General features: G+C 28.8%; 1 protein-coding gene across 1 annotated transcript; it reads left to right on the top strand.

The window, feature by feature from the left end:
* Positions 1 to 2156: 2156 nt before the first annotated feature.
* Positions 2157 to 15747, top strand: LOC139425473 (uncharacterized). The gene is made up of 3 exons (XM_071180412.1): positions 2157 to 2248; positions 2419 to 2494; positions 15424 to 15747. Exons 1-3 carry the CDS (start codon positions 2157 to 2159, stop codon positions 15745 to 15747), a joined length of 492 nt encoding a protein of 163 aa, XP_071036513.1.
* The last annotated feature ends 420 nt before the right edge of the window (positions 15748 to 16167 follow it).

Raw genomic sequence — 16167 nt, 5'->3', positions numbered from 1 at the left:
CATTATCACACGTGAGTTAAAACAAATATTAAGCTCTAAACTTGGTTTTATTGCGAAAAGTCATGTTTTTAGAGAGACACGGTGTTTGATGCATTCTATTGAACGGCAGAAAAAGAGAATTGCCACATGATTTGGCTTATTGAAAAACTCACACCAGGACAAATTGGTCAGCTCATATCAGCAGAAATATTCATGACGCCATTGATCCAGAATTATTTCAGATCATCATCCAAAATATGTTTCATGGTCGGTGTGCATCACCATACATGTCTGTTTGAAAATGCACTAACGATATCCTAGAGAATTAACTCTTGTGACTATCACTGGTTTTTTCACCATTAAATAAAATTCTCTATTCAAATCATAATCACAAATCTCATCTCATTTACACACTTAAATACAAAATTTAAATTCAAACTGAAAGCGTTGCAACGCACGCAGGGTACAGCTAGTAATAATAATAATAATGATCTAAGAATAATGTAAAGTTAATTTTAAAAAAATTAGTAGCTTCCCGAAATAACTGCACTGACTGAAACGCACGTTGTAATCATGTGCCACGGTTTGGCCAACCCTTCTTTTGTACGACTATGTGATTTTCTTTTCAATCGGTAATCTAAGAAGANATAAAAATATTCTAGATTCTAGAAATGAATAAATAAATTTTATACTTCAATAGTTATTATTCTGTTATTTAAATTTGCTCATAGTTTCTTTTATTATTTTCATTTGTGTCGTGTTTTGTAGCATTTAAACTTTTTTTTTTCTTCCTATTTACCTTTTTTTCAGATTCTTTTAAAGATTCTTTAAAAACAATTTATCCGATGCGCAAATCGATCGTTCTTTTATCATAAGGGATTATTTTTATGTTCATTCTGTTTTCTCGAATTGTTGCTGATCTATCTTTAAGCGGATTTGTGTCATGTCTTTTTATTTACACGCGACATTTTCAATCCATCAAAGCACTAAGGTTTCAAGCGTTAGTATAGAGCTTCTAAAAAAGATACTTTTTCTTAAACGGGTTTTTCATTTACAGGGCAAAAGTAACTAAAATCTATGTAATCTCCATGGAAAACCCAAAATAACATGGTTAAGCTCTTACTAAAATATCCTAAAAGAATTTTTTAAAATTATTTCTAACAGAATTCGGTTTTTCAAATGTATTATTTGCCTACTGTTTCATTTGTTCTTAAATTACTGTGCTTCATTACCTGTATAAAAATTTCATTAATTTCAAAAATATATAAATAGGAAATAGCAGTCGACATCCTTTAAGCGCTCAAATTGATTCAAATACATATAAATTAATAAGGTGAAGAGCACTAAAAAAAAGGAAAAAAAGAGACCGATTCGTGAACATAATTTTATTATGTGAAAATATCACAAAAATTCAAGAAAAAATTTAAAAATCAAGCACATATAAATTGAGAAGGGGAAAGATATCAATTATTTACTAATAGTTTCTTTTGCAAGAATGATTTATAAATAATTTCGTTACTAATAAGCAAGATTAAAAAACCTAATAAATCTTAAATTTTTAAAGCAGTAAAAAGTAACTATATCAAAGTCATTTTTTTATTAGAAACTTTTATGTAACATGTATCTTATATAGATTGTAAAAAACGTTAATTTTGATAATTGACTTAATCATTTTTCTTGCAGAATGTACACGACAGGGTAAAGCTGATTCACTTTTTACTCTTGCATGAGGATACAATTTACCATAAACTACTTCCAATTAGTACTTATTACTTCTAAAAAAGGAGGATTATTCATATACAAGCTAAATTTCAAATCTATACAATGTTTTATTTTTAAGAAATTCACTGATGCCTGTATAGTACTTTAAACTATTTCAGCTCAAGGAAAATTAGACCTTTCTAGAAATATCTTTCAATTTCTTATTCTGAGACAGGATGGATCAGGAAAAGGAACTATGGAAGAATAATTCTCATAATTCTAAGGTACGTTCAATCGACGTTCTTGATTTTTCAGAGCTGGGGATGGATTAGGAACCAGACATAACTTTACGACCTGATTCACCTGCATCTATTCCTGGAATTGATGAAGCAGTAGAGCTATTAAAAGGGGGAGTTTCCTCCGAAATCAAACCAGTATGGGTATTTGCCATTCTAGTTTGTTTTTTATAATCCTTTATGGTAGCAAAATCAATCAAGGTTGGCCAGATTAATTTTCATCATACTTTTGCTGCTTCGAATCTTTTGGCTAAAAGATTGAATGATGGAGGGTTAGACATTGTTCTTATGGAAGCTCCCTGGACCCGTAAGGGACGAATTCTGGGCCTCAGGGTTAAGAGTTTTGATATTTTTTATGATACTTGTTGTAACCCCCCCCCAGGGCCTACATCTTGGCTAGGTCTAATCTAAATGCCCTTAACCTTGTCAATTTTCTCTACAGGGACTTAGTTGCTGCTAAAGAATCAGCTTCTGCCTATCTCCCTCATGTGGAGAAAGATCCAGTGGCTGATGCTAAGGTAATAATTGGCTAAGGAAATAATTGGTAGTTCTGGCTGCAGACTCATCTTCGGCTGCAATGAAAAGGCTCACCACACAATGTGGTGCAGTAGTGACTGTAACCAGCTGGGGGATGAGTTAATGGACCATATTTTATTTTATAACTTATTTGTCCTTAATAAAGGCAATGGATCTATCATTGTTAAGTGTAGCATAAGGAATTACTTTTTCTATTAAAGGCCACAATGGATTGATGGTTATAAGGAGAAATTGCAGAACAGTTGATTGGTGTTCCTTTAGAAAGGAGCTGGGATGAAAGTTGGGAAATCTCTCTGGTAAGTATAATACTGTAGATGATGTGGAGTGTACTGTTGATCAAGTGCAACAGATCATACTCGATTCTTATCTATCTTGTATTGTTACGTTCACTGGCTTTTCAATGCGAGTTCTTTTGTGGTCTCTTGAGCTTAGTAAATTATTTAAAAAATGTAGGAAGCTATTTAACAGGACAAAGAAATTTAGTGAATGGCAGTCCTACCGAAATGCTCTCACTACCTATAGTAAGACTGTTAGAGCTGCTAAATGTCGCTCTTGGCAGACTTTCTGNTGTTGTAAAAGTTAAAGTTAAATTACCTAAAAATCACGAGTTGAGATGAAAAAATGATTATGCGTTAAAAGTTACGGTTGAGAAACACACCAAACACGCGGAGATGAAAAGGTGCCGACGACCACTGGAATTCTCAGAAAAAGGAAGGGTGGAAATTTCGAAGGAAAGGGGCTCTTTTAAGGAGCTGTAAGGAATTTTTGGGGGAGAATGTCCAAAATGCGCTACCGCTTAAGGGGCTAAAGGAAGATGATGAAATAAAAGAATGTATTACAAAATTAAAAGAATTAGTATTATTGATTAAAAAAAACAGGATATTTATAAATTAGGCTGTGACCTAATGTCACACCTGCATTGGGGTGCTTGGACATATGGGTATTCTTGAAAATGAGCTAGATGACGAAGCAGCACGGGTTGGCTACAGTGCGATTTTCTGGGGGCCCGAACCAGCTTTTGGAATCTTTCCCACATCATTCAGGGCATCTATATTCAAGCTCTATGGCAAAATTGCACATGAGAAATGGCGCAACTCGGATGGTCAGAGACAAGCTAAAGAGCTGAATCGTGACTGTCCTAGAGTTCGTCATAAAGAGCTTCTCAAGTTAATCAGGAACAGTTTGAGGAAAATCATTGGTCTTCTCAGTGGACACTGCACTCTCAGAAGACACCTAGGTATAGATAATGGGAGTTGTATCTGATTCTCTTTGTCAAGGTTGTCATTTTGAGGAGGAGACTTCGCGATATATACTTTGTGATTGTGAACGTTTGTGATTGCGATTCTGCTCACAGATTTGAGCATTTAGGGAAAAATTGCATTAAGGCCTGGGAATTGCCAGATATTCCTGTCAGGTGCTTGCTGAACTTTGTTTCAGAGCTAATCCTGATTTAGGGTTTTGGTACAATAGACCTCTGGTTGACGTCCCCTGCTCTTCAGAGTCGCCCTATCTCTAAGTCTATGTCTAAGTAAGTAATAAATTATTTAACATATTATAATATTGATATAATAATGCATAATAGTTGTTTGGAGAATAAGTATGGAGATTAATTTTAAAAAAAAGAAGAAACAAAATCGTCAAGTAGAAAGATTAGAAAATCTTGATTAATCAAGATTAGAAAATCTTGAATAAAGTAACAATCCAAGACATAGTTTTTTTTCCTTATATTTCGTTATTAAAATTTGACGTCAAGAAACAAATACTTAAATAATATAACAAAAAGGATTAAATTAGCGAATTAAAAAATACATATAGCAAGAGGGATGCATAAAGATTATCCCGTATAATCGTACATGCCAGATTAAAACCCTGGAGTATTCTTAAATTTATACATATTTCATATTTCCAGATTTATAACGTAAGTATTAAATAGAATAAGATAAAGGTTGCAAAATGAAGCAAGTCTGCCAGATTTTTAACAAATTATCTTGCCAAAAAGAAAGTAACAATAATAAATTCATTTTTTTTTCGATTCCAAACTTTATTGTTTATTAGATAAACTGTTGCCTAAAAGCTTTTATCGTTCATTTATTTGACAGGGTTTGCCACTAAATTTTAAACATTTTCAGGGAGTAGAGAATTTATTCGGAAAAGTGCTAGGCTCATAAAAAGGAACATTTATCAGAAACTTTTTTGATTTATGTTACCCAGTAACAAAATTTCGGAAATTTCTTTTAAAGGCATCCACTTTTTTTATATGAACTCTACTTAATTCTAGTTTTGAGGTAAATTATTATAAATCTGATTTATATTCTGAGACAAAAATCATGGTCAAGACTGCCAGAATGTGGTAAAATTTACCGTATTTCTTTCTTTATGGGATCACTAAAAAGCTAGGTAATAAGAACTATAATTTTGAATATCAGAATTTCTAGTAAACCGTTCCCATCTGAATAGGAAATTATCAAATGAATGGTATCAAATGAATACCGTATATTTTGGTTTTATTAACCAGAATTAATGTATGTTTCTTTCACCAGAAAAGTTATTGCCATACAGTACGATTATTTTGCCAGAATTTTTTTCCGTATAATATCATAATTTAAACCAAAATTTTAGTTTTTACTTTTTTCAAAAATTTAAATGTTTATCCATATTTTAATCTGGAGTGCTAAATGGATTTTAAGTTGATATGTCAATAATTTTATAAAAAAATCTTAACAATGAAACATTTAATTTAGAAAATTAGTGGTTAAGAATTTTTTATTCGATAAAAACAGTACGTATGCAAATAAATGAAAAAAAGTTTTTCGAAGGTAAAAAAATATGTATTTTTTATTTCCGTGATAAAAGATCCCTAATTATAAATGGATCTGAAATTTTTAACGTTTTCTTTTATTTTTAGGCAGGTACTTCATCTCATTAATTTAAAACAATATTTTTTTATTCCATTAATTTTAACTTGAAGCTATAAAGATAATCACGAAAAAGAAATCTTTACAAGTTCTTAAAAGTAACAAAATATTTCTTTCTATCTAGGAACATTTCTTTTAATTAAGGGAAATTTTTAAAGACTTTAACTGTTTTTTTTCTGTAATATTTCAAATTGTAAATAATTCTTATGATATCAAACTCTAGATTGATTGTAAGAAAGTAAACCAAGTTTAAAAAATTATCTTCGTAAAGAGACAAAAAATATAGAATGAAATTCTCGATGAGAAAAAAAATAATCGAAAAACTCTATCTTCATGATAAGAGCTTTAATATGATGAGGAAATGTTTACAATAAGTTTTTAATGGCCATAAAATTAGTAGAAAAGGTTTTTATAATTGACATTAGCTGGCATTACAATTTAGTAAATCGAGTTTTGCATAAAGGGATTGTTTACAAATTTTTAATTACTTAGCTCTCTTTAAAAGCTTTGTACTTTTGTAAAAACTTTAGCGCATTTTTTTTTTAAAATTTTGGTTTTTAAGAAATATTTTTCAAATATAGTTTTGAAAACTACTGAAATAATAAAGAAAATAAGCATTGAAAAACATTTATGAATAGGAAAATTTTAAGAATGCTTTGCACTTAAAGAAAATGAAAAAAAAAAAAAAAACATTTTATATTATCACTTTACTGTTATGCACTATTTTTACCGCTGTTATAAATTAACAGATAAAAGACATAATTATACATGCAGGGAGCTTCTTAATGACCATCCTTAAAATATATTTTAAGAATTAGTGTCGAAAATGAAGTAACGAATTACACACATTAGTAGTCGTAAATGAATGTTCCAGTGAGGAAGAAACAAAAGCGTTATCGAAATCTGTTGAATCACTTAAAGACATTAAGTTCTGCATGATTTCAAAACAAACAAAGAAGATTTCAAAAACGATTATTAGTGACTATTCAGCTGATTTTGATGTTTTTTATCCTCACTTTTGATTTGAAGAGATTTAGTGAGGATTTTTCTTCCTTATGACCCCTAAGGTGCATACTTTTTTGTTGCTTCCTTTTATACATAGATTCTAAACGTATGGAGGTTAGTAAGGCTCAGGAAGCAGTATAAAGTAGCGAAGCCGCTGTCACTTCTGTGATAACTTATACTTGTTGATCTACAAAAACGTCATTTTACTGTATTTTTTCCATTTTTTTTTTGCTGCTGTCAGCAATGAATTTAGACCAATCTTATCTGAAGTACATATTTAAGGTATTGTTACTGAGGCTGTAAGATAGCATTCAACTTCCGAGTACAATGAAAGTATTTTATTTATAATGATAAAATGTATTTTATATGCCGTTGCCTATATGCCTTTTAGTGTATTTTATATGCCATGATAACCAGCAATATTGCACTTTAGGTGACAACTTTAATGATCCATTTTTGGTCATGGGTCGATCCATGATGAGTTCATTAATCATGACTGTGACAACTAACTGATGTGAGGGCGTCACAATATTATAAAATGTCTATCAGCATTCAATGTGATCACTCATTCTCATTCGTTAACTCTTTCTCATCACTCATTAATGGTCATCACTCATAGTTATCTGCAAAAAAAGAGAAGCTTGATATTTTAAGATGAAGAGCAGAGAAAGGAAAATATTGAAAATTGCATTCAAATATATAAATTTTAAAATCATGTAGAGTAATTTAAATTTTAATAATTAAGCAAACAGGCAACTATTTTTAAAGCCTTCTGAAAATGATAAAATGTAGCTCATGCTTAATTAAAATGATCTATATGGATTCAGTAAAAATAAAATATAAATGCATTTCATTAATTTAGCTCTTAGGGAAATTATAAAGTTCAACTATGAAGTTTTTGTTCCTTGTAGATATTTCAGTTTAAAAAATACGCCACCTTATGAATTAAATCTTTTCAGAATGGACGTTATTTCAATAGCTGGCGGGCATCGTATTTCAGAAAACTGTACGAGACATTATAAGAAATTCCGGATCAAATTACAATATGGACACTTTGCGCGCACTATCTGTAAAATCCACTTTACCGTGAAATAATTTACCGTAATGCTTACAGTAAAATTTATTTAATGAGAGTGATTTTACGGTAATTATTACTGTAAAAATTACGGTACACGTTTTTTTTTCTGTAACATGTTCTGATAAAAATGGATTTCAGGGTAAAAAGTACCGGCATTCTGATTGCCGTTACTTTTAACCGTAATTTAAACCATAATTTTTTTACAGTGTAGAAGGATGCTTGCAGATACCAAAGAAAGTAGAGATAAATCAATTTTCGTTAAAGCTAAAAAAGAGCAATGCATTGGACATCGTCAAGACGATTTCGTATGGGATTAGAAAGTGATATCAATTTTACACAAAATTTCTAATAATTTGCTTTTTTTTCTGAGTTTATGATTTTAAATAACAGCTATATAATTGATAATATTTATTATGGAATTCATAATACTATTAGAATCAATATAAACAGTAGTAGTAATAATTAGAACAAAATTCTCTCCGAACTATTAGAAAAATAAAACTTATAATTTCTTTTCCTAAAAAATAAATTACATAAAAGATACTTTAAAAACAGTAGAGAAGTCAGAGAGAAGGTTGGTTTAACGAAGAATGGTTTAGACGATTTTCAAAGCGATAAATTAGTGATCCGTAAGTTGCATAAGTGACACAGAAACAATTTTTTCTTTAAATTTTTCCTTACAATTCAAAATAAAGTTTTACTTAATTTTAAACGGTAGCTTAAAGTTTTATTTTAAACTACCATTAATTTCACTTTTTAAAGTTTTAATTTACCTTCCTAAATGAAGTTGCGCAATTACATATTGTTCTACTCTGAAGAAAAAAGGTATTGTCAAAACCATCAGAATATTGTAAAATTTACCGTGCTTCTGGCTCTATGGAAACACCGAAAAGCTCGGCTATATTTATCGAAGAACTTTTGTAATGAGTTAGAAAAAATTAGCAATAAAATATGGTTTTAATAGAATAGAATTTAGGGATAAAATTTGGTAATTTTATCATGATTCTTTAAAGCATGGCATAATAACCATTTATTCGGTTAAATTTACTTTTCAGTTTTGTCATTTTTACTAAATATGTGGTAATAAGAACTATAATTTTGAAAACCAGAATTTCTTTTAAATCGTTACCATCTGAATGGAAAATTATCAAATAATGAGTTTAAATGCCGTGTAGTTTGGTTTTATTAGTGAGAATCATCGTATTTTTTTCTCAGAATTTTCAACAGAATATTTACCAGAATTTTTCTCCGTTTAAATTGCGATTTAAACGATATATATATTAAATGGAAAAAACCCTCAAAAAGTGTCCCTAAGTAATCCCGTCTAACGGTATTCTATAGACGTAGGTTAAAGTTCTAAAATTTTGTTTCCAACGGCGTGGTCGTAATGTGGTTAGCACTGTGCACCCCCCGCATTTACTTCCCATACAAGCCGGTACCTATAGGTATAAAACACGGTTCCGGTATGCTTGAAATCTTTTTATTTCGTTAACTTCTTCATTCAGTTTATAATAGCTTTATCTCAATCTCTGTAATTTAAAATATTTTTGTGATGGTGATATGGAGCAATTAATTAAAATAATAATTAAAAATATTAGGAACTATTCTTTGAAAACACATATTTTGCTTTCCTGAAAGACAAATTGCAGTTGCGTATTTCATTCACATTTAACGACGAGGATCAAAATCCTAAATCATTAGTAGAGTATTCTTTCCATGATTCCGAAGTTAAATTGCTAATTTAAAGTAAATGCGAAGGGAAATTTTATCTATTTACTGAGAATATTTATTTCAAAGTAGAAAATAAATTAGAATTCCAATTGAAGACTTGATTTCTAATTTCAATCTGGAAAAAGAAAGAAGCTTAAATGCTGAAATTAAAATCGTGGTCCAATCCAGTCTTTCAATATTTAAAAAACATATATGCGCTTTAGAATTTCTCAACATTATTTAAAAATGGAGTCTCTTTGGGACTGAATTTCCTCCACCATTGAAAGTTCACTTTCTTTTATTTATCCAAGTGGTGATTTATTAAATAAAGTCAATATGCGGTATAAAGCTATTTTAAACAAAAAATAATTGGATATCATATAAATTATATGTGACAATATATATTATATATAAATTACATGTAAAAAATTTATATTATCTATAAATTATATGTAAAAATATATATCATATATAAATATCATGAAAAAATATGTATTATATATTAATTATGTGCATAAATATATATTATATATAAATTATAAGTAAAAATGTATATTAAATATAAATATTATGTAAAAATATATATTAAGTATAAATTATGTGCAAAAATATTTATTATATGTAAATTATATGTAAAACACATATTATATATATAAATCATATGTAAAAGTATGTATCATATATAAATTCTATGAAAACTTATAATGCAAGTCATAATATACACAAGTAAAACAGAATGTCTATGTATATGCTTGCTGCTTGCATAAACCCACAATTCTAATCCGATTCACATCAAAGTTGGTGAGTTACCCACAGAATGAAAAAAAGGGCTATAGCTTGAATAACTTATAATTTAATGATAGAGTTTTCACGTACTTAATCTTAATGGTTTGAGGGCCTAAACTTAAATATGCAAATTAATTAATACAGACAATAGTTTCAGTTACGAAATCAGATTTAAAACGAAAACAGACTCACAAACGCACTTTTTTGAAATACGCACCTTTTTTCACCATGGATTTAAGTATCTTGACCCTAAAAATAGTAAGCTAACTGCTCGCTATCTGGAAAGTATGATTCCAATAATTTTGTGGGGAGAGCAGTAGTAAGTTCGAATCCCTTTATGTCAATTTCACTTTTTATGTATTTCGTTATATCGAAAGAACTATTTTTTTTAAAGCAAATTGAGAAATGCTTGTAAATAATTGTAATACTCATTTATCAAAGGTTTTTTAAAATAATTTTTAATAGGTATTTATCATTTAGTAATGTGTTTAAGAATAGTCGTAAAAAATTTGTATTGTAAAGTGCAGATCTTTTTAAAACATAAATGATTAAGTATAAAGTTTAAGTATCGGTTCAATAGTTTTGAGTTGTTCTATTTTTAAAAACCGTGTGTTAAAAATTTGGCCTCTCAAGAACTATTCGTGCCCTTTCGTTCAATTTCTATATTTTATCATTGAACTGTGAACCCTTTATCTTATACTATAATACGAGGAATGGTTGCCAAGTCGAAAATCGCCCCAGAATTAATAAACTCCGGTAAACTTGGGGGTCTGGGGTTTTTGGCCACGAGGAATCGATTGGCGCCGGTTTTGAAGCGCTACGGTCGAGCAGTTCGGAGTTACAGATAGGATATTTTCAAACTTTATTAGTTCGCCATAATGGCTATAGATACTTTTCTCNTATTATATATAAATTATAAGTAAAAATATATATTAAATATAAATATTATGTAAAAATATATATTAAATATAAATTATGTGCAAAAATATTTATTATATATAAATTATATGTAAAACACATATTATAAATCACATGTAAAAGTATGTATTATATATAAATTCTATGAAAACTTATTATGCAAGTCATAATATACACAAGTAAAACAGAATGTCTATCTATATGCATGCTGTTTGCATAAACCCGCAATTCTAATCCGATTCACATCAAAGTTGGTGAGTTACCCCCAGAATGAAAAAAAAAGGTTTATTGCTTGAATAACTTATAATTTAATGATAGAGTTTTCACGTACTTAATCTTAATGGTTTGAAGGTCTAAACTTAAATAAGCAAATTAATTAATACAGACAATATTTTAAGTTACGAAATCAGATTTAAAACGAAACCAGACTCAAAAACGCATTTTTTTGAAATATGTACCTTTTTTCACCATGGATTTAAGTATCTTGACCCTAAAAATATTAAGCTAACTGCTTGTTATCTGGAAAGTATGGTTCCAGTAATTTTGTCGGGAGAACAGTCGTAAGTTCGAATCCCTTCATGTCAATTTCACTTTTTATGTATTTCGTTATATCGAGAGAACTATTTTTTTAAAGCAAATTGAGAAATGCTTGTAAATAATTGTAATATTCATTTATCATAGTTTTTTTAAAAATAATTTTTAATGGGTATTTATCATTTAGTAATGTGTATAAGAATAGTCGTAAAAAATTTGTATTGTAAAGTACAGAAATTTTTGCATCTTTTTAAAACATGAAAGTTTAAATGATTAAGTAGGAAGTTTAAGTATCGGTTCAATAGTTTTGAGTTGTTCAATTTTTAAAAACCGTGTGTTGAAAATTTTGCCTGTGTTGAAAAATTGAACGAAAGGGCCTTATTCGGGCCCTTTCGTTCAATTTTTATATTTTATCATTGAACTGTGACCCCTTTGCTATACGTAATATTAATAATGATTGAATATATATATTATTATTATTTAAAGAATTCTGTTTACGTATTACCGTAGAAATTCCTTTCCCAGTTGAACAGTGTAATTTGTGCCTCTGTTTTAAAAGATACCAAACAATTAAATTTTAAATTGTTGTTGCAAACATTTAACAATGAACAAAAATCAGAAAGGATTAAACAACGTGTTAAATATATATCAGTCACTTAGTTAGTCATGTATAGCAGTCAAGCTTTTAAAAGGTAAAAAAAAAAATTACCTTTTAAAAGCTTTTTAGTGAGTTGGGTAACATTTATTCAACAATTCAGTGTGATTAAATTTAATTGACTATGGCAAATTGAGCTATGTCAAACACTTTCAGGTAAATTCGTAAGAAAATGTATGTAGCAATAATTTTTACATTCAATTTAGTTCAACTATAAAATTTAAACAAACATTTAGACATTCTTAGATTACCTTGCTTTGCTCTGTAATGCATTTACAATGCATCAAATTAAATTTTTCATAAAAAAAGGATAGGTTGTAGATTAGTTTTTTGTCTAACTTATTTGCGGAGGAAATCGAAATAAGTCTAAGTTGGTATTTTTTTGTTTGAAGACAATGCACTAACATTAAAAAGGAAATTCCTGAGGAAATTTACTTAATATTGTGTCTAATTAAATGCATCTTTAAGAATTTCTTTTCTCATTGTTATTTCTGAGTTATCTCATTTTTTAACATGGCATTTTTTTAAAATTATGTTTATGCTTATATGTTCAAAATTAAACGAATTTGCATATTTCTTGAATTTCTGAAAACGAGTGTGAATATATTACTACATTTTTTTCACACTACGTATATGTATATATAGGGCGAATATATTGCTAAAATATTCTCACTTTTTAATCCAAAGGTTTTGAAATCAGGCAATAAATTGATTCTAACACACATGAAAATATGTGTTATCAGTAAACAAGCACGCAGAAAATCAAAATTAAATAAAGATATAAATGTGAAAAAGTAAAAAAGAAATGTAACAAAAGGCGCTGTAAAAATTTTTAGTTCACCTCAACTCCAAAAATGGTGACAATTATGCACTGGAATTTTTTAAAGTAATAGAAAACTAGATATAACAAATAAATAATGAAAACTATCTATTATCTAATTTAATAGAATTCATTATTTTAGTAGTAATTAAAACATTACAGCGATTGTTAGGACTTAAGGATGCTTTTTTTTAAAAATCAGAATTTAAAATATTTAAAAATATTTATTATTTAAAAGTGAGCATAAGATTAGAAAGAATTTTGAAACAGCATGCATTAAAATGAGAAAACGAGATTCGCGTTGTATCAAATCAATTATCCTAAATTAAGAGTTAAAGAATTTTTTAACAAAACATAATTAAGTCAATAAAGTAAATAAATAGAGAAGCAATAAAAAGACGAATTCAAACGATAATTAAGGTTGAAACGTCACCAGAGAAGTAAAAGTTAAACCACTCACTGGAAAAACCAGTTGCTCGTAAACAACTTAATTATCTTCAATATATTAGGAGACTAGAAATAGAAAATAGATTCAAAACTAAAAAAAAAAAAAAAAACNTAAAAACTGTCAAAAAAAAAAAAAGAAAAAGAAAAAAAAGGCATGATAATTATAAATTAAATTACTTTCTCTTTCAAATTCTTACATTATTTTTCAATTTGCTTTTTCTTCATCTCAATTTTATGTATCGTTTTCAGGTAATGTGCTATACTTCATTCGAAGATTTATCTTTAAAATAATTTATTTTAATTTTGAAGTGTTTTGTGGTAAAAGCTGTCATACTTAGGTTTTTAATGTGTATATGGATAACTGTATATTTTGTGCTCAAATAGGCCAAAATAAACAAAATATATTAAAGGGTTTAAAAGTGGTTTAAAAGTAAATAGTTGCTTTTTCGAAACTTGTGAACTAGGTATGCATGAAATTTTCAACTGCTCTATTGGGTCTTACCCAGCTGAAAGTCCTTTTTTTTCTGTTAAATGCTACATAAAAAGTTTTTTTAGGGGAGGGAGCGATTATTTTTGAAACCATTAAAGAGGTCTCAAAATAAATAATACGTATCTAAAACTAAATTGAAGTGATAATATTTAACTCACTATTTAAAGTAAATAAAATTGCATAATTTCACTTTTATCAACATAGTGACGTCATTTTATGCCAATGCCATGCCAGAAAGCATAACCATGCCAGAAAGCATGCGAAAAGTTTTTAGGTCTTTCGCCCTTTTATTTAGTAAAAGGCATTGTCATAAAAGTCCTAAAACTGCCAAATATGTGACAAAATGTATTGTACGTTCTGAATAATAGACTGTTAATTTTATAGTGATTTTTCAGAGAAAAATAGTGATAGAGAAATATAGTGATAGAGTGATATAGTGATAGTTTTAGAGAAATATAGTGATTTTTCAGAGAGTGAAGACCAATATTTTTTGTTAAATTTATTTTGCATTTTTTGGTACTTTGTTATATTTTTACTGAACGTGTCGGAAATGTGAACTATAATTTAAAACCAAATTTTCCATAAATCATTACCAAAACAAACAGAAAAAATATCAAATAAATTATTTAAACACAGTAGTTTTTTTGTTGTTAATCAGAAATATCTTTAAAATATATAAATATGGTTATTTAGCCCGAATTGTTTTTCTTCAGAGTATAAATAAGCTGACAAGATAAACAGTAGTTAACAATTATTCAATTTTTAGAATTAGTAAAGGCGATGTAAACAATTTGTATCCGTCTTAATATATAAAATTTAAGTTTATAGCTGAGACTATTGTATAATATTTCAAAATAAAGTAGTATAATATTTCAAAATGAAGTAGTATAATATTTTAAACTTAAGTAAAGAAAGCTTTCACATAATTTTAACATAAATTCATATCACTTTTTACATATTTGGCCTAAAATGCATGATCGATTACTCCAACAGTCTTCGATGAGATTTGAGACGTTTTCGAAATGTTTGTGTGCTGTACTGTAATAACTTGCGTCATGTGTGTGTATATTTTTTGTGGTATATTTTTTGTACGAGTATATTTTTGTATGAGTATATTTTTGTATGAGTATATTTTTATATGAGTATATTTTTATATGAATATACCATGGTATATGTTTTATATGAATTGGAAAGAAATATTTAACTCACTATTTTAAAAAAGAGTTTCATAAATCCTTTCTTTTTTTATGTTTCAAAGCTTAGAAATTGAAATAATTATTCGTGTTATTTTTTCAGATTTCTTATAACATTTCAAATTCAAATTACTTTTTATCATAATGGAAATCGATTTTTAAAATTTTAAGGAACTCTATTTACTGTATTTATTTTTTTCTTCATGATATTGATGTCCACTTTTAGCTCCTTCTTTCAATTCAGACATTCGAAGGCAAAAACTATTTTAAGATCTAGGAAATAAATAATATGTTTCTTTTTTCGGATTATTGTTTGTCAAAATCAAAAATGAATAAAATATCTTACGTTTTTGTCAAAGNTCGACTCCAGCAAATCACAGCTTGGCGCAACTATGCAACGGCACCAATTCCCAGTTACTCCAGCATTCGCCATTACGATACACAAGTCACAAGGCCAAACATTCGAATTCGTCGGCGTGCTTCTCCTCACGACGGTCTTCGTGCACGGAATGCTCTACGTCGCGTTTTCAAGAGTCAAGCGTCAAAGTGCGTTGAAGGTCCTGCTGCCTCCTGAGAATCCAACCCACACCCGAAACGTCGTATGGAAGGAAGTCCTGAACAAGAGAAACTCACCAGCCGACAAGAAACTACCTGGACAACATGGAAGACTTCGCAATCGATGATTAATGTTTATTATGTTTATGCTGTTATAGGTTTATAATATGTTTCTTATGTATGTATATATGTTTGGTTTTTCTAAATAAATTTGTCAAAAACATTGAACTTCAACACACTTCAATCTTTACACTGCTCACTTTGTACCATTTCTTTAATTGTATAATTTTTTGTTATCAATTACATTTTATTTCCTATGACTTTTCAAACTTTACCTTTGTATAGAATAGTTCCCTTTCCAAACTTTGTTTAGATAGTTTACAATGGTGTGCACTTTAACCGGTTATCTTTTCACCAGTGGTTTCACAAATTTTCTTATGGCATGTATTGTTTTGATAAATCACAATTGAAAATTTAAATCTTCGAGTTAGCTTCGATACCTGTTTTCTCCGAGCGGAGCTCGGTCACCCGCTGGTTATACGTAATAT

The sequence above is a fragment of the Parasteatoda tepidariorum genome, chromosome 4 (genome assembly GCF_043381705.1).
Source record: "Parasteatoda tepidariorum isolate YZ-2023 chromosome 4, CAS_Ptep_4.0, whole genome shotgun sequence".
Lineage (NCBI taxonomy): Eukaryota > Metazoa > Arthropoda > Arachnida > Araneae > Theridiidae > Parasteatoda > Parasteatoda tepidariorum.
This window is presented reverse-complemented; position numbering and strand designations above follow the sequence as displayed.